This window comes from Corvus kubaryi, unplaced genomic scaffold, assembly GCF_017639235.1.
Source record: "Corvus kubaryi isolate FWS band 111438036 unplaced genomic scaffold, C.kubaryi_AGA036_p1.0 37392, whole genome shotgun sequence".
In the NCBI taxonomy this organism is placed as follows: domain Eukaryota; kingdom Metazoa; phylum Chordata; class Aves; order Passeriformes; family Corvidae; genus Corvus; species Corvus kubaryi.
In genome coordinates this window covers 14619966-14638473 of record NW_024581131.1, presented here as the reverse complement: position 1 = coordinate 14638473, position 18508 = coordinate 14619966, and the positions used below count along the sequence as shown (strand labels likewise).

General features: G+C 43.0%; 1 protein-coding gene across 2 annotated transcripts in view; it reads left to right on the top strand.

Moving 5' to 3' along the window:
- Positions 1 to 13788, top strand: part of RPAP1 (RNA polymerase II associated protein 1) — a 37415-nt gene extending 23627 nt beyond the window's left edge. For both annotated transcript variants that reach the window (XM_042038456.1, XM_042038455.1), the window contains 10 exons: positions 304 to 474; positions 1238 to 1439; positions 3349 to 3458; positions 5323 to 5518; positions 6441 to 6590; positions 7023 to 7165; positions 8373 to 9177; positions 9925 to 10101; positions 10778 to 10834; positions 11592 to 13788. In XM_042038456.1, coding sequence (XP_041894390.1) covers positions 304 to 474; positions 1238 to 1439; positions 3349 to 3458; positions 5323 to 5518; positions 6441 to 6590; positions 7023 to 7165; positions 8373 to 9177; positions 9925 to 10101; positions 10778 to 10834; positions 11592 to 11747 — 2167 coding nt within the window. In that variant the 3' untranslated portion in view covers positions 11748 to 13788. The remainder of the gene's footprint in view (positions 1 to 303; positions 475 to 1237; positions 1440 to 3348; positions 3459 to 5322; positions 5519 to 6440; positions 6591 to 7022; positions 7166 to 8372; positions 9178 to 9924; positions 10102 to 10777; positions 10835 to 11591) is intronic.
- The last annotated feature ends 4720 nt before the right edge of the window (positions 13789 to 18508 follow it).

Below are 18508 nucleotides of genomic sequence, written 5' to 3'. Positions count from 1 at the left end.
AGATAGAGCCAGATTCTGCCAGTGGAAAGTGAAGAACCAATGGACGCAAATGGAAATACAGGAAATTCCACTGAAGTGTTTTTACTGTAATCTTTACTAACTTTACTGTAAAAGTGATCAAACACTGGAGCATTGCTGCACAGCAAAATACTGAACTCTCCGTTCTTGCAGATATTCAAAATCTGACTGGACATATCTCTGGGCAATCTTGCTCTTGCTGACCTGGCTTGAACAGGGAATTGAGGTACAAATGATCTCCAGAGACCCTTTCCAACCGTATGTGTTCTGTAATTCATACTACAGTGATCTCTACCCTGTGCTGGTGAGGATACTGCAGTCCCTGCCGGAGTTGCTCAGCAGAAAGAGCCCTGTGGTTGAGTTGTCTGTGCAGCGAGCTGCGGCAGTGGTTACTCTGTTGACACATGTGACACAAACAGCAGGCTACACGGCAGACCTGCAGGCCAAGTTGAGCAGGTAGGCGCTCTCTGTCACCATTCTGTGCACCTCAGTTGTTGGCATCCTGTCTTTCCTTTCTTTGGTTTGGAGACCTGGCTGTCACCTTTTTCCCCCACCCCTCATTTGGAATCATTTACTGTCTCACATGTGAGTCCCTGCATGGTGGGGTGTATTCCCTCTGACACAAGCTCAGAAGTAGTGTCTAGTCTGACAGCTGTATGCCTGCTGGCCTGGCCAGAGGCAGGAGTCAAAATCCACATGAAGCTAGAAAGGGCAGAAAGGGTGCTGTTAGCCAAATGCCCTGCTGAAGGGAGCTAGGAAGCTGCTTTGATTTTCTCTTGGGAGTAAAGAAAGTAAATGCCCTGAGGTTTGGAGGAAAGAACCTCTCTGTAGAAGCTAAGATGGGTCAGGATTAAGAAGTGATTTGTTTTGATAGACATTGAAGCAGTAGGATTTGCTGCAGACACAGGTACTTTTTCTGGTGGAAAGCAATAAACTCTTTAACTAAAGCTGAGTACTGAGATAGCATTTTTGGTAAAGCTAGAGCATGGCTCAGGGCAGAGTAATGCACAAGACTCTTCAGCTTTTGTAAGTACTTTCTACATTTATCCTTTCTGCCTAAATTATTTAGTCTGGGTTGTGGGATTATGGAGAGACATTTCCCCCCTATTTAAGCTGTTGGATATAATTTTCCAGACTACATCTTTCTATTAATATTGATAGAGAGACAGTTGTTTGACATTTATTTGCTATCCTATGTCATTCTTCCATTGTGTTTCAGCAATAACTCAGAAGATAGTGAACCTATTCCACCTCCTCCAGTAGCATGGAATCAAGTGTCAGGCTTACAGCCCTTCCTTGAGACAAGTCTGAAAAAAATCCTTCAGGAGATATCCCAGATAGAAGCTTGGCAAACTCTCCAGCCTCTGACCACAACTTGTGTGATCTTCTTGGGAGTTTATTACAGTGCTTACAGCCAGCAGGTAAGGCCTGAAAATACAGGTTGTCTTCTCATCTCACCAGCATCAGCTTGTGTATTACCTCTGAAAACTTGAACTTACAGGCAGTGCTGAAAAAGACCGATATTGAGGCATCTAGCCGAGCAATGATTTTGTTTACCACAGCTCATATCTAGGCTGCATGACATTCAGGGTTACATAAGTCTGCTGACCCTATATGTTAGCAGTGCCAAATACCTGTCTTCCTTTTTTGTCCTTTCATCCTTTGTGATCAGAGTCTCAATCAAGGTATGTGGTAGTGCCATGATTGTTCTGATTTACCACAGAGATCCAAAGCATGAAGCAAATACAACCTAATTTAATTTGGCAGTCCTTTTTCCTAGTGGGATAAATCAAGTCATGCATTTTTGCATTTGCTTTGGTCTGAGAGCTTACATGTGGACACCTACACTGCAATCATCTGGGTGGAAGATTAAGCATTAAGGGTCATGCCGTATGAACTTTGGATAGGAAATAATAAAGATAAATTTATTTGTTGCCTCACTGACATTCAAGGTCAGATTCTGTAACACACAGCTGTAGTATGTGATCATCTTTTAAAGTGAGTTTTCTGAAGGTGACACATCGGTGTGATGCTGTTGAAGAATAATGTCTTACATTTTAGCTACCTTAAAGATTCATGTTCTAAGGATAAATGCAATTTTCCTCTTTACTGCCCAACTGACATGTCTGAGTTCCAACTTGGGAGAGCTGTGTTGAAGGTGTTGGGGTAATTTAATGGCTGTAGTTATTCACACTTGTGCAACTCCTCTGAAACTTGCCAAAAGCAACTGAGTTTATTAGCTATGGCTGGGGTGGAAACTGCCAGTATCTCTCAAAGATGTCTTCAGTGCCCCAAAGGTTGGTGTACCTTTCACATACTGTGATTATGTCCTGAGCATTAGAGAACCAGGACAGCCAAGAGGTTAATGCTCATTTTTAACCTTTACAGATATCCCAGAAGAGTGACTGAGGAAACAATTTCTTGAGTTTTTGAATTGTGCTGGGTTTTTTAGTTTCCACTTAAAAAGGAGTTCAGTCATCTACCTGTGGTTAGATGATTAAAAAAAAATTGTACATAGCATGTTTGAATAGATTAGTGCAAAAAAATTTAACTTGTATAGTAATTAGATTAGTGTATACTGGGACCGTCTTGGAATATTTTTGTTAGACTATTAAAAACTAAGGTTAACACCTTCACAAAGGTTTTACTGATTTCTGGAGGTAGATTTCACCTGGGGGAAAATCATATTTTATGTAATAGAAATGAGTATTTCTGTATCCCAAAGCATGTGGTGTTAAAATTTGCCAGCATGTTCCTTCAACCTGGAATATTGCTTACTAGGGCCAAAAGAATTTGAATGATTCTCTAAAAGCCACAGTTCCTCCTCCGTGCAGTGTTCATCCACAGTCATGCTTTGGTGGGTAGGTCAATCACACTTTATGCAGCTGATTTTTTAAAAAATTTTTTTTACTGTTTTTGGAGACCCTTGTGGTGCCACTCAGCTTTCTCAAGGTAGTTCTGATCACCTTTGTGTCATCTTCAATTTAAATAGAAACATGTAGATGGTATGGGGAGGGGGTTTAGCCAAGTTTTCATTTAGGGGGAATCTTGATTCCAGGGATCCCATATCTTGCTTCCAACCAATTAAGAATCTCTGGCACGCGTTTTAATATTTGAGTGTGAGAACACCTTGAGGTGCCAGCTGTCAGCTTCCACACTACGAGCAGTGAGGCCAGCTCTAACCTAGAGCAGTACCACTATGTACGTGATGGGGTCTGGCAAAAAGATAATAAACACAGAGGAAGCAAATAAATCAGTCTGTCTTTTTGCTATCACTGGATGCTGTGGTCATTCACTCTCTTTTTCTGTCATTCTTCATGTCTTTTACAGCCATCAGTCAATCCAATTGACTGCTTAGAGGAACTGGAACGTTTGACATCAGAGGTGCTGCAGCCCCTTCTCAGCCAGCCAGCCATAGACAGCATGTGGGACTTGCTCAGGTAAAACCATTCCCCTGCTAGGATGTTGTTGTCAGAAGCTAAGGGAGCCCCATTTCTATACTGTACTGTGTTACAGCTCTCCCCCCTCCCTCTTCTTCTCCCTGTGCAATGTGCCCCACATATGGGAATTGGAGTAGAATAAGGCTCTGTCTACACCCTGCTTTGTCCTCTCCCCCCTTAAAGAAAAGGCATGATGGCTGCAGAGGTTCTGCATCTCCTCCTTTTCTCCTGGTGCTGCTGCATCTCTGCTTTACCTTGTAGCTGGGGTTTTCATATCAATTTCAGATTATTTTAATCACTCTTGGCTTTGATTCTTCTTTGGTTTCACCGGTCTAAAAAAAAAAAATAAGCAACATGACTAACATTAGTTGAGTCCCTCTTACATGATGAGGTGAGTGTGTGTGTGCATGTACTGTTTATGTGCTCTGTGTGGTGCTGCTTATATAAAGGAATGTAACTAGATTCACATCTTTAAGCTCCTGCAGAGCTTCATTAGGGCTGTGAAAACCCCTGCAGAGAAGTGCAAGAACAGATACCAAACTGTTCTTGCAGACATTTGGATAACATAAGCTCTGGCTCTGGGAACAGTTAAGAACTGCGGATATTCTGTCTTTCTGCTGTAGAGGGAGCCTCCTTACTAGGTTGTGATTAATCTTCTGGAGTGGGGATTCTAAAAGGCCTAACTTACAGTCAGGGAGGCATCCATCTGCCTCTAAGAACATCTGATACAAAGGGCACTTGAAATTTTTGGTTTCAAGTGGTATTTGAATGGTCACCAGTTTAGCCCATGTTCTTTCATGACTGAAACTGAGATCTGAATCTTTGGCACCAAAGCTTCCAACACAAGAGCACTCATTTGAGCCTTCTCTGTCTGTCCTTGAGGTCTGAAAACAATGGATTTGGTCAGGCTATAAAAGCTCATCAGCCAGAATTCTCCCAGGCTGTTCTTAACACTGGCTGGTAAAAACCATGGTCAGCTAATCTCTGCTCTAATATTTTTGCTATTTTGTCTAAACTTTCTGGGCAGTTTAGGTCCAGGAGTTCAGGGTGCTTCATGAGCCCCACATGTGTTTATGCATCTCGTACATGTAATACCAGTGGTAGAAAGAGCAATGCATTTAAGCAATTACTTTTCTCCCATAGAGTAGTGATAAGGATCTTTGACAGGGTTTGCCCTATTACCCCATTACCAGTGAGCAACTTGCTTGTGGTCACTTTTCCTTGTGGTGGTCTTACCTGTACAGACATTATGTATCTACTGTGGGCCCCGCAAGCACTGCTGGTGTGGGAATTCGTAGTTCCACCTGCAGAGAACACACACACCAAGAGTGATTTGCACAGTCGTGTTCATGTGTACATTAAAGCTAGGTTCTTTCTGAATACAATTTAAAAATCATTTCAGTAGTACATGAAGGGCAGCATTTTTGCAATGTCAATTTTAGATATAATCTGGCTTTTTGGCTTTGCCTACAAGTTTATTATCGAAATGTCTTGAGTGGCTGGGCAGCCCTATTAGTCTGGTGTGTGTATGTATGTGGGGAAAGGCGTATTTTTTAGAAATCAAACATCCAATGCTTTCAAGTATTTGACATCAGAGATGCGTCACTGCATCAGTATTTCTGCTCATCATGACCAATTCAGCTGAAGAGAAGAGTTCCTGACAGCTCGCTGGCATTAGCGTGTATGGCAGTAGTGCTTAGTGTACCAGCTGTGACACTGGCTTTTTGCTTTCACTGTCTTCAGGGCTTCCATTTTACTGCAATGTGTGGTACAGTTCAGATAGATAGCAATGTTTCAACAAGATAATTCCTCAGCAGTGTGAATGCTTTTGACCTAACTCCTCTCTGTTTATTTGTTCACACAGGCCATGTTCTGCTTTGTGCAACCCTCTGTCCTGTTCCCCAGCACCAGAATCTGTTGTCAGCATTGCATCTCTGAGTTGCACTGGAGGCAAACCTCCTTTGAGCCTGGTTGGCTTGAAGTCACCTTTCCCCTTCCTCACTGCCCTCCTGTTTCTCATCAATAACATCACTCACATTCACAAAGGCCTGACCAGCAAGGTGAGAATAGACTTTTTCACTATAAATTCTAGGTAAATGATGATAATACTTGTGAGTGAGGTTAGTATTTGTACCTGCCCAGGCATCAAAGAGATGTTAGAAGGACTGTTAAAAGCAAATTGTTGTGCATTTTTATTTTAAAAATATTAAAATATTATAGAGAGAAACAGCCCCACTTACAGAACAAGTGGGATGAAGATCAGAAAAATATCTTGTCTTTGAATTGCAATATGCAGTTGGCACCAGGAAGCTGGAATTACAGAGCAGATGATGCTTAAAGGATGGATTTATAAAGAATGTTGAGAAGAGTTGAATAACTGTTGTTTGACTGAGCAAAATATAAAACTTGAGTGTCAGTGGAGGAAAAGCATAGTTGAAGCATATATAACAGAGAAAAATGGTGTAATATTAAAGAAGAGAATGAGTGCTACAGAAGAGGGTCCTTCCTACTTCGGTTTGTTCTGAATTTTTAGAATAAGTGAGTCATGGAAGATTGCAGACCCTAAAGAGCAAATGGCTGAGCCCTTGAAAGATGGAATACCTAGCATGAACTTTCTCAAAGCCTTCCTGTGTCACCTCATGTTGAATTAGCTGATTGGCTACTGATGGAAATATCTGGCCAGATGAGGGAGAAACACTTTAAGCCGCTGGCCAGGTTTCTGCCTTACAAAGCACTATGGAAAATGTAGGCAGTGACTGTCGGTTATCTGTGATTGGAATGATCATGATGGCTGCAGGTGAGCCCTGAGGCAGAAAAGCAGATATTCATAAGGCTGTTTTTAAATATGCCTTTTGGAGTAGCCAACAGGAATTCTCTCATGGGAGGAGGTAGGGGGTGGGCCTTGGAGAAGGCTGTGTTTTGCTTTCTTCCAAACACAAACTGTCCTAATACTATTTTTCTCCACTTGTGATTCCTTTACAGTACAGCTCTGTGCTGGGTTTCAGAGGCTTGAAGGATTATCTGCATCAGAGCTGGCAGACTGGACTTCCCTCTGTGACTTCCTCATCTGCGTGGATCTTACGCCATGAATATCACCTGCAGTACTTTGTGTTAGCATTGGCTCGGAGAATGGTATCCTTATTAGTCCTTTCGTTTCTTTCCCCTGAGGAATTGACTTCACTGGCAGCTATCTTTCTTGTATCTGAGTTAGGTCTGGTGACTCTTCTGCTGACTTTTGTGCCCCATTAGCAAATAATGTCTTTCCAGTTACTGATGTGGGGATTTAGTTCCAAAATACTTTGGATGAAAAAATCTGCTTTTGCCTTTCTTTGGGATAGAGTAGGAACAAAGTTTTCAAGCGTGTTGCTAAAAAATTGTCGACTATCTAAGGCAGTCAGGGGAAGCAGAAATATCTCTTGGTACAAATGCTGACAGCTCTTGCAGTCTGCCTCAGTCTTTCACTTTCCAGTGAGATCTGTGTCTTGTTTGACCCTCCTGTCCTTGCTGAATGTCTTGTTGACAAATGATACAGTGCTTTTATCTGTTGTTTTGTTTCCTGTGCAGGCAGGCACTTGTCCGGATTACACCCAGCATGCCTCACTTCATCACTGTGTTGCCATGGCATTGCTAAGCCGTCTGTTGCCAGGGAGTGAGCATCTGGCTCACGAGGTCCTACTGGATCTTGCCTTTAATCCAGAGTTTCTTCCGTAAGCTTTGCATTTTTTCCTTTCTCTAGTCTGATATGTGGGAAGACATGGGGAAAATAGAAAAAACACGTTGGCACTGCAATTTTGTCATAATTTTTGGCCTGTAACAGGGCCTGTGGTTAAGTTTCACTTACTCATTGGCATATTCTCCAGGCACAGAGCCTTCTAATCGGGCAAGCAATGTGGTTGCATATTTTTCTCTGATGTACTGGTGTTGAGAAATGTGATGAGTTTCTTTTGATTTCCTCTGTGACAAGGCTTGTGTGATTCCTGATAGAACTGATCCTCTCTAAGGCCTAGCATCTGCCATCCTGAGAGTAGTGAGTCTAGAAAATAAATGAGAATTTGTCATAGCCTGAAAAGCTTAATGAATCTTCCTCAAACCCTTATTATTCAAGTTCTTACACAAATATTTGCTGATTTGACAAATGCCATGTCTTCCACCTTACACTGGAAGAAATCATGAGCATCTCAAATATGAATCCTCTCATATCTGGGCAAGAAATGGTAGCAGTTTATCTTGTTCATTTCAATCTATTTGAAATTAGCCATGGTGTATCCCTGAAGGAGGTTGAACCAAGGTGCTATAAGGAGATACTATGTTTTTTCAGAAAGAAGGAAAATTTGTTTGTGGATTTGTTTGTGTGGTGGTGTTTTGTTCTTCTTTTTGGGTCAACAAAATGGGGAGTCTTTGGTCTGAGATTGTGGCATATGGATTTGACAAACACCTTTCACATGCACAGTTTCTGTCAGTTCGTATGGTTCCCCTGACCTTGCCACTGCCAGCTGCAAAGCTACTGTTTTGAGCATTGTCTTAGTGGTTCGTGTAGGCCTTATCTGAAATGCAGTATTTAATCTCAGCACTCTCCTGTCTGTGTTGGTAAGTAGGCTGCCTCTCTGGACAGGGGGTTTCAGCCTTCACACTAGACTGGCATTGTGTGGAGAGTTTTCATGGCACAGCCTGTGTTGTTGACTCCAAATGTGGTTCTCTGAATTCCCTGTAAATGCCAAGGTAGCTGATGCTTTACAGGCCCTCTGTATTAGAATAGCTTGATGATGTAGAAAGTGCTGAGTGATCTGCATATACTACTCCTCCTGTTCGAGGAAGACTGTAGAGATGAATTTATGTGGTGTGTTGTTTGTTTGGCATTTCAGGTTTTTGTTTGTTCATTTGTTTCTTAAACTGTTTGTTGTCTTTACCTTACAGTGAAGGGAAAGCTGGAGGGCCAGAAGCAGCTGACTTCTCTGATATTCTGCATCTGGGCACCAGTGCCAAACTGGCACAGCCTGGCTCTGCAGCAGCATTTGTTCCAAAGGTTACTCGTGGTGCCCTACTGAGAGAATCATACCAGAATCTGCCTTCCATTCGTTCCTGCTACCTCTCTCACTTTGCCCACTTGCAGCCCGCCCTTATACGTTCTCAGGCGTCCTACCAAGGGCGGAATTACCTCATCCAGTCAATGCTGCTTCCTGAGGCCAAAGGGCCCATCCTGCCTTCGGACTGGCCATTCTTTCCACTTATCAGCCTCTACAACAAAGTGACTAATGCAGAGACACGTGGGACTATACTGAACTCTCTCCCACTTGATCTCATCAACACTGTGACCTTGAACCTGCAGTGGGTCTTGTTGCTGGAAACCTGGCGATCTAAAATCCTTCAGAGCATTCCGACTGCTGCCAAACTTGCACGGCTCATGTGTGTCTTCCTCACAGGCAGTGACCTCTTTCTAGAAGCACCTATCCACCGCTACACAGCTGCCCTTCTCTCTGTGTATTGCCAACCCAAGGCCCTGGACTCCCTGAACTTGGATGCTCCTCTCCCTGGTTTGGCATCCTTCCACGATCTCTATATAAGTCTCCTGGAGCAATTTGAGGGTGTCTCCTTCGGAGATCCACTCTTTGGAGTCTTTGTTCTTCTACCTCTACAGAAGTGTTTCAGTGTTCATCTGCGTCTCTCTGTTTTTGGGGAGCACACAAATGTCCTGCGGGCGCTGGGAGTGCCGTTACAGCAGGTAATCCTAGCTTATGGTAATTGCCTGTCACTACGTATTTCTGGCTCACTGGGCTCTTGCTTGTGATTCTCCAACTTTGATTTGTGTGTATATGTGGAGGGCAGGAGCTGTGAAATAGCTCAGCCTTCAGTGGAAACTGTCCCAAACCTTGCTTGGTCTAACCATTGAGAACCTTTTAATTTATAGGTTGTGTGTTTGAAGGGCTGGTCGTACCCCGTGTTCTGCTACCTTTCCCTTATATACGTGTTTTCACACCTTGGTAAGAACTTTTTCCTTGCCCATGCATAGACAAATGGTCATTTTTCCTCTCAACGATCTTTCCACATATACTGGAGTTGTGCTCTGCTGAATAACTCTGCAAGAAAATTTGGTGTGTCAAGTGTAGGCCTGCGTTTCTTTTGAGTGAGCAGAGCACAGGAGATAGAATTTAGTGGTGCTGTTGGAAGTACCCTGTCTTCTTACTTTATATGTACTCATCTGTGCCGAAAATCAGCTGCAGTGGTAGGACCAGTAAAACATCTCTCCATGAAGCTGAAGAGGTCCTGACAAACACTTCGTCAAGGCAGGTCGCATCAGTCCGGGTGGGCCATAGCAGCTCTGCTGCAAATGGGATTCATGCCAGTGGGGTACATCGCGTTGTATAGGTGGGCATGCACAAGGAAGGGCACCCTAGAAGTCATGAACTTCCTCTCACTGCTTAGACCCTGACAAAAGTTGTAATGTTGCCTCTGGATGGGTTTGTTGCAGTTTCCTGTGCCTCTTGAGCGCTACACTTCCCCTCCTGAGGATAACCTGAACCTCCTGCGACTCTACTTCCGAACGCTGGTCACTGGTGCGCTGCGCCACACCTGGTGCCCTGTTCTGTACGTGGTGGCTGTGGCTCATGTGAACAGTTTTATTTTCTCCCAAGAAAGCACAGCGCAGGTGGGTAATGGATAGCAGAGCTTCAGGGTTGCAGTCTGGGTTCTGCATCTGCTCTCCCTGTGCATCCAGTGTGGGTTCTGATGAATCACTGACCTTTGGGACTTGAAAACAAAAATTGTAAGCAAATGCATTGAGGACTGGTCAGCTGCTTGAGAACCCACATATGAGGCAGCAGCTTTTGTTCATTATACCCTAAAGCACTTGCATTAATGGTAGCCAGTTCTACTGAAATCTTGGAGGTCAGCAATTATGCGTTCTGTGGTGTGGGGGGAAGAATAAACAGAAAGCATAAGGAAGGTGATCAGGCAGAGAGAGCTCGTAACAGATTTGGCCTCTGCCGTAGCAATCTTAAGGTGCAAAGGACTTTTTTCTTTGACTTTGCTTGAGTAACCAAGCAGAAGCCTCTCTATGGCCTTGGGGCCTCTATCAGTGAATAGTTGTGCTAACAACACTTCACATCTGATCTGTAGTTCTACCTGGAGGTTGAGAAGTCAGCTGAGATTCAGATCAGGGAAAGGAGCAGAGAGGCAGGATTTAAGTGATAAGACATCTCAAGCACTTTCTGCTGGAACAAGCTGCTCATCATTATAATGAACAAATCATCCTGGAGTGCTGTATGCCCCTGGGCAAAGGTATTACTGCACCATATTAAGGAAAGTACGTGTTTTGTTCCCAGGAGACAGATGCTGCTCGGAAAAGCATGCTGCGGAAGACATGGCTGTTGGTGGATGAGGTAGGATTTGTAAGATTCAGTTTGTGTCTCTGGGAATTAAGTTTTCCATACATGGTGGTTTTACAGACTTACATTTGGCTTTTGAAATTTGTGTTTAATTACCTTGCTAATTTGAGAATGAGAGGAGATTAGCAGTAGGATTTTGGCCTGCAATAATTATAAATACACTTAACCAGTTCTTGTAGTAATTGACCTCAGAACACTGAGCCCATTGGAACCTAGATGAATCTCCTGTACTGTGTTGTCCATGCCTCTTGTCCAAGCAGCATTATATCTGGATAGCTAGCGATACTTAGAGGAATGATTATAGCACAGTTATGAATAGGTGGCTAGCAGTGATCTGTCTTAAATCTTAGTTGGATGCTACCCCTGAAAAGAACAGGACAGATGTAAGGTTTCTCTTTTTTTCAAGGAGCTTGCCAAGATCTATCCTTTGTGGGACAGAGCTGGATCATTTGGCCCTGGGTGATTAGTGTCCAGGGTAAATTATTAGATCACACTCAAAAATCCACTTGGGTTTCTGGCAAGAAATCCTTGTGAGGGGCTGTTGAGGAGACAATGGAGTTGTGTTTAGAAGAGGAATTCTCATGCCAAAAAAGGTGAATTTTATTGGAAGAAATTTGCCTTTTATAGCTCTTCTATTGAAGATGATATGATTAAATATCATGGGCATGATGGAATTGTACTATTTGCAGATTTGCTGTGTTGTGTTTGAGACAGTGGAAAAGATTGGATACCTTTCTGTTTCTTTCTTCAGAACTTGAAAAAGCACCTGCTGTACTACAGACTACTGAATGCAGAGAGTCCTTTGGGATTTGACCTTTATGAGCAGCTCCCTTCCATGCGACTGAAGTACCTCCAGATAGTGACACAGAAGGAAATTATGGAGAATGCACCAGCAGTAGACTCATAGCAGAGCACTTGTGCAAGAAGAGGGCCAAGGTGAAGAATGGAAGAGCTCAATTTATACTTCACTGATGAAACTACTTGCAGTTCAGATGATTTTATGTCTTACCTGGACATTCTTGGCATCTTTGCCTAGTGAAGCACTAGTAGAATGCTCCCAGCCCTGCAGAACAACAGACATGTTGTCAAGATATGACAGCATGTGTGTGTGTGGCCTCTCTGTGATGGATGCTGGAGCATTTTCCTTCATTCTCCTTCAAGTTGTTCTGCTTCTTCCCAGAGAAGGTGAGAATGTGTCTGCAAGGCACTGGACTGTTGAATAAACTGAAGGAAGTGTAAAAGCTGTTTTGGTCAGTCAGGCTGGAAACTGGGTTCTCCAGATAGTGTCTGTTTTCCCCAGATCCTTCCATTGCTTTTTTTGTACCTTGGATTTTGAATGGTCCTTTCCTCACACTGTACCCTGCAAATAGAATGACGGTGCAACAGGGAGGAATCTGATCCTGAGAGTCTTTTTTTTTTATGTATAAGCATACATACAAGAAGTTTCTGAAAGATGGTGTTCTGTGCATACACTCAGTAACACAGATGTATTGTATCAGACCTCTAAGAAATACGAGTTCCTAGTGCAGAGGTACAAATAGTGAATATCCTCTCTTGGCTGTCTTTTGGATGGTCTCTAAACTGCTTTCTTTTCTCCCTTAATTTGGTTACATGTATAACAAGATCAAAAATAATTTCTTTGCAGGCCAGAATGCTTGGCAGTAACCACCCCTCATTAGAGAAAAAAAAAAAGTATCTGCTTGTTTAGCTAGAGTATGTATTGGTTGCCCTCTCAGGAGAATGCAATTTCAATTTGGAAGTGGAGTTTCCTAGCTCAAACATAATTTTTAGAATGTCTAATTTGATTCCACTTCTATATCCAAATTCTGAATTGCAGCCTCAGACACAAGGGCTGCAAATATAGGCGCCTAAAAGGCTCATCAGAAGTGCCACATCAAGCCCAGAATTTACTCTAGGTGTATGATCTCACCGGATGTTTTCTTTATATCCAGTAATTTTTGTGTGGTCACTCTGGCAGGCTTTTGTTTGGAGAAATTGACTTTCATGAACAAAACTTTTTAAAGAAATTTCTGATGTTTTGTTCTTATGAATAAATTCCTCTGGAAGGCGCAGGGATGCCTGGTCTGAAGACCTAAGCCCCTGTCTTTACCTGTCAAGCAGGCCAAGCTAGCTTCCCTCTGAAGAGACCACGCCTGTATTAGCCTTGCTCCAGTGAATGTTCCAACAGGAGTGTGAATCACTGTTAATAGGCCTACTTGTAATTACTGAAATTGTTCAGACAAGAAACAAATTCCAGACAGCAACTTAATAGCATCAAAGAATCATTTAGTTAGGAGAAGAAAAGACCTTGTGTCCAACCGTAATACAGTATCTTTCTTTCACCTGACAGTCAAGTGTTGCTGCCCCCTCAAATGCCCGCACAATCACATAGGGCTTAGGGCATTTGTGGCTGATGCTGTCTTTGTATTGGCAGTTTTCTAAGTGTACCAGTCCCCTTAGGTTGCCAAAAAGTAGTCAGTTTCATCTTTTTCCCCCTTTATTTCAGAGAGGACGTGGGCAGAACTGGTGTTTCCTTCCAATCTCTCTTTTTTTTTTCCTTCCCTTTTGATCTCTGGTTTCTGTCTGCAGCAGATCAATGGCATGCAAAATAACAAAAGCACAGTAGTCCAACAGGATTTTTTTATTGTTGCTAATTATTTTAAAAGTATTTGATGTGATTAAAAATTTCATCAAAGTCATTCAAGTTTTAATTTGTCTAGATAGTGAGAGCCCAGCAGTTGTCTTTCAAGAGCAATGGATAGTAAAATTTAAGGACCCCTAGCTGGCCATTTAAGAGCAGCCTTCATCAAGGACTTTACGTTTTGCTTTTCAGACCTCTACTTATAAAATCTCTTCCAATCCTTTGTGGGATGCAAAGTTGAGTTTTGTAACGTGTACAGGATGTAAATAAATATTTTGATAGTTCTGCAGGAGTTTTTTTGAACTATGAGAATGCTGTCCTTTGAGTCTTTCTTGTATTTGCGTAGTTCTGTTTGCAGTTTATCAATATCTTGGAACAGCTGCCACCTTAAAGAAATCTACTAAATTTTGGAGCTCTGTAAGAAAGCTCCTCAAGCCAAAAATAACAGCCTGCTTGTGTGATGGGTCAGTAATACAGGGTACCAAATGCTGTGTGGGAAGGTGCAGGGTGGTGTGATGTGATTTGACACATGCCCCAGGTGGGAAGACTGTCCACAGATGGTATTTGAAATTATGATGCAAGTATCACCAATGGAGGGAAGGAAAAGAAAGGATCCCAAGTAGTTCTGCAGGCCACAGTCATAAGTAGAAAATTCCAAGGATGCTGCGTGTGAGCTGTAAGGTTTCAAAACGTTGACTGTCACTTGAGATGGTACATGAATTTTTTAAGGCTTTTGGCAGCCTTGTATGGGATTTCTCCACAGAACGCTAGAGGGCATTGCTTTATCTAGTTTAAATGCAAGATTTCTCAGCTTCAGTGCTATTGGGACCTGAAAAAAAACCAAACAAAAAACTAACCAACCCTTATACATCGTTTGAATTTTCTGCATTTTTTATTTTTGCATATACTTTTGAAGCAAGTGTGGAGAATTAAATATTTTATTGATGGGTTGCTAAGAACCATACAGTGTTTTGCCAGCAGGAGCAATTTTGAAAAATTATGGTACATTGAACATAAGATTTAAATTTAAGCTGAATGCAGTCTGAGGCAGGACCAAAGCATGCCCATTCTGTTAATCCAGTTTAATCCTGGTCAGGGTAAGTGAGGAGATGAAGAAAATTAAAACTGTCCGAAAAAGTGGGTGTGACTTCTTAACTTCTTACTGAAGCCTTATTATTTCTTTGAGAAGAAAATAATTCTGCTGAAATAAGACCCTCAGATAGGTTTCTGGTGTTGAAGGGATTCTAACTCGGAAGAACATACGTTTTCTGATAACTCTCATCAGAAGTCAACAAAACCAGCTACAGCAATTCCTGCCTGTCTTTTAATTCTTAAAAAGAGCACCCGATCTTCTGGTCCTTTGTGGCTAGAATATGCTTGCTTTCATCCAAGTTACTGATGATGTCCCATGTGAATAACAGTGGGATCTCTGTTGATACAAATTTAGCATGGACTGTGCTGAAAGGCAGGAGCAATGTGGTTTTAAAAACAAATGGTTGATTGGACTGAAGATGAGTTGAAGATAATCCTTTTAGCATTGCTGTTGAGTAGGCAGGTGAGAGGGTGGGGCTGTCACAGTTTTGCATCCTATGACTTTGATGGCATTCTACTGAATTTTCCTTTCCATTTTGAAAGGGAACAGAGAGCTCTTCCATCAGCTTGGAAGCTCATTCTTTTCTGCCTGGAAGAAATGGAGTTGATTTGTGATCCCTCAACTGCATGAGTGGTTTGAAGTCCTGGAGTTTAGAATCCAAATGTGGTGACTTGGCTCACTTTGCTGAGTAGGGACGGTTCCCAAAAAGATGTAGGCAACTCAGTAGCTGGCAGTACTACACACTGAGGTAGGATAAGACCTGACCAAAGAAAGTAAAGGGTTAGGCAAGGAAGAAATCAAAACAGGACTGAAATCATACTGTATGGGAACTTTTTAACAGTTCACACAGAGCATTATATAATTGAAGGACTCTAATTCCACTGTATTTATTGACTACTTCAGTTTGACAGTGGAATTTAATAATCCATTTCTAGACTAATGCATTCTGTCTGGCCACTTAATGCCAGGCAAACCCTAAACACCTTTTGCTGATGAAGTCATGGACAGAGCAAGCCATAAGATGGGGATGTATAAATATACTGTGGGTCAGACAAACACGTTTCTTTTGGTGTCAGACATAAAGAAGAGCAGAAAGGCGTGTTAATCACTGCTTTTGCTTCTTCCTAGTTTTACAAAGTTTTTGGAAACTTCTCACTGATGAAGTGCTGCTGCCTCCAGCTGATGATCATATTTGGGAGGCAAATCATGTATATTCCCCTCAGCTTACAGAAGCTCACATAAGCTTTACGTTCACAAAGCTGGCTTTCTGGTGTTCCTTGTTTAAATAACGTTGTGGTAATTTACTGGCCTTTGCCCTAGTTTTTAAAAACTGGCTTCCATCCTGCCCTTTTAATGGAGAATGTGCTGTGAAGCCCTGCTCACAGAACTGCTGTGTTTTGCATGGTGAGTGGTGGTTGTAAGCAGAGGTAAATTTGCCACAGTGCATTCCCCTCCGTCCCTTTATAATCTTGAGTCTCAAAACAGCTCAGCAATGCTGTGTTTAGGCTTCTAGCCAGCCCCAGCATAAAGATCTCCAGCTCAACCTGAGGACTGTGCTAAAGGAGCAGGCATTGCACCAGCTGTGTTGTGAGCCTCCAGCCACCCCTGGCCCCAGCAGCAGCTCTTTGCAGGTTAAGTGAACAGAGGATATTTTAGACAGAGTGACACTTGCCCCATCTTCAGGTTCAGTTCTTCATTTGTAGGTGGGCTGTAATCGGCACATACCAGCAGACACCTGTGGCTCCAGAGACAGATGAATGTCCTCTAAGCTGCAGTATGTTGCTGTCTGTTGAGCATCCAGCTCATAAGCCCAGTCAGGGTGATGAATATTCCCAGAAAGTACTGTATATGGACATTAGAATGCAGTCTAAGGCATATGGAGAAGGCTTGAGTCACCCACCCTCTGCATCGCCCTGCCCTGATCTATGGTTGGATGACAAACCAGAGCAGTGATGTTACTGCTCATTACAAAGCAGCAGCTTGTCCTGGCCACAACGAAAACAGGTCTGTGATGTAGAAATACCACTGATGTCAAAGCACAGCCACATAGGTGTCAGTGTATGCTGTAAACTGAGGCATTAGTTGATGACTAAGGCTGGAGGGAAGTTTTGTGGAACAATCTGGGTGCTGGGAGCCCGTCCTGAGGGGCAGCAGCTCAGGGGCTGTACAGGTAACAGGGAACACCTGGGCCCAGCACCAGCCCTCATGGAGCGCGGGGAGGGGCGGCAGCAGTAGCGGGAGGCAAACACTGCGTTTCATGCCTTTTATCTGCTTCTCTGGAGCAGGGGTGTCTGCCTAAGGGCTGTTGAGGACACAGATCAGGTTGGTAGAGTATCCATGTGTTTCTTGTGCTGGGACTGATGTGCTTGCTCTCCTTTTGGGTCTGTGCTGACAGCACTGCGTCAGGTTTACCCCCGGGAAAGAGGGAGGGCTGCCCGAGTCCTGAGCCTTGTGGCCATCCTGCCCTCAGCAAGGCCTCGCTTTGGGGTGGTTTGTGAGGCCCTGGGTGCAATGAGAGGGCTCTGGCAGGACTGCTTGCTGTGGAAACAGGAGGTAGGAGAAAGCCAATCTTTGTGGTAACTGAGGGAACAGGAGTGCAGGTGCTGGAGGTACAGCACAACCTTGTTCCCTGACCATAGTGACCGGTCTGAAGCTTTGGAAAGGGACAAAGGGAAGGACTGAGTGAGCCAATGGGCTCGGAGGGTAGCTCAGCTTTTGCTTCTGGGTCTCTCAGGTTGAGAGGAATTTTGTGATTCCTCCCCTCTCTTCAGTGGTTCCTCCCCTCTCTTCCTCCTCCCTTTCTTCAGGACTCCATGTGTTCCATGTCTTTCTTGTTCTTCACTAGACTCTCCTTCCCTCTGTTTGCCTTTTTACTTCTATTTTTATTAAAAGTTCAGTGTTTTGGCTGCTTGCAGAAGCAATTGGTAATTCAACAGTTAAACTGGAGAGCTGAGAATTTGAGGTGGAAGCTCACATCTCTTGAGTTGTTCATCTGAGGGTCTGGGCAGATGTCCATAAATAACATGTACAACATGTCCATTTGGAAACCTTACAGCAAAGAAGACTGTAACTTTACTTTTAAGACTCAGATTGCCGTCTGGTGTAAGCACACCACACCATTTGGGTCTGATCTGTCGGATATTTGATGACACTTCAGCAATTAATGTATTGGATCTGTCTTCTGAAAGGGAGACTGACACTTGTGTATCAAGTGACTATTTACTGTTACTGCTTCAACCACGGTAAATTTTTGCCTCAAAAATGAATGAACTTATCTCCAAAACAGTATTCCAAGTTTCCTCACTGCACGTGGACTTTTCTTAACAGCTTTCAGCACAATGCATGTTCAGGGCAGCTCTTTAATATCTTCCAAGCAGCAGGAAGTGCAAAGAGCTCTGAATTAAGTTCAGGTATTGCATTGCTGGCGGTGAATTTTAGTTTCAGAGGGTGTAACACACCATGAGGATACAATGACAGCCACTGTGAAGGTATGTTGTTAGCATAGGTCAGAAAAAAGCAGCTTGCTACTCCTGGCATCAATGTATCTTTCAATATAGATTATAAAACACAAATTTAGAATGATACAAAAGTTTCTTAAAACCATCATGTATCTCTTGTCTCTGACATGAGTGTCAGCTCACTCAGAAAATGCTAGTTGTGCTGCCACCCAGAAGACACCACAGATGGTGGCTCGTTTTTGTTCCTCTTGTCTGCTGCAAGATTGATCATGTTTGGATCGATGAAATTATTTGGGCAGGAGCTGCCATTGCTCTCCTCCTGTCTGTCCACTGTTAAAAGAAGTGGGAGGAAAGGAGATGTAAGAAATACTTTTTCGTGTCTTTCTCTCTTTGGTACTGTTTTATTAACACTTAAAATATTTATGGAGGAGAGTGTGGGCTTGCTGACCATGCTTCCTTGCAATGAGCTCTTATCA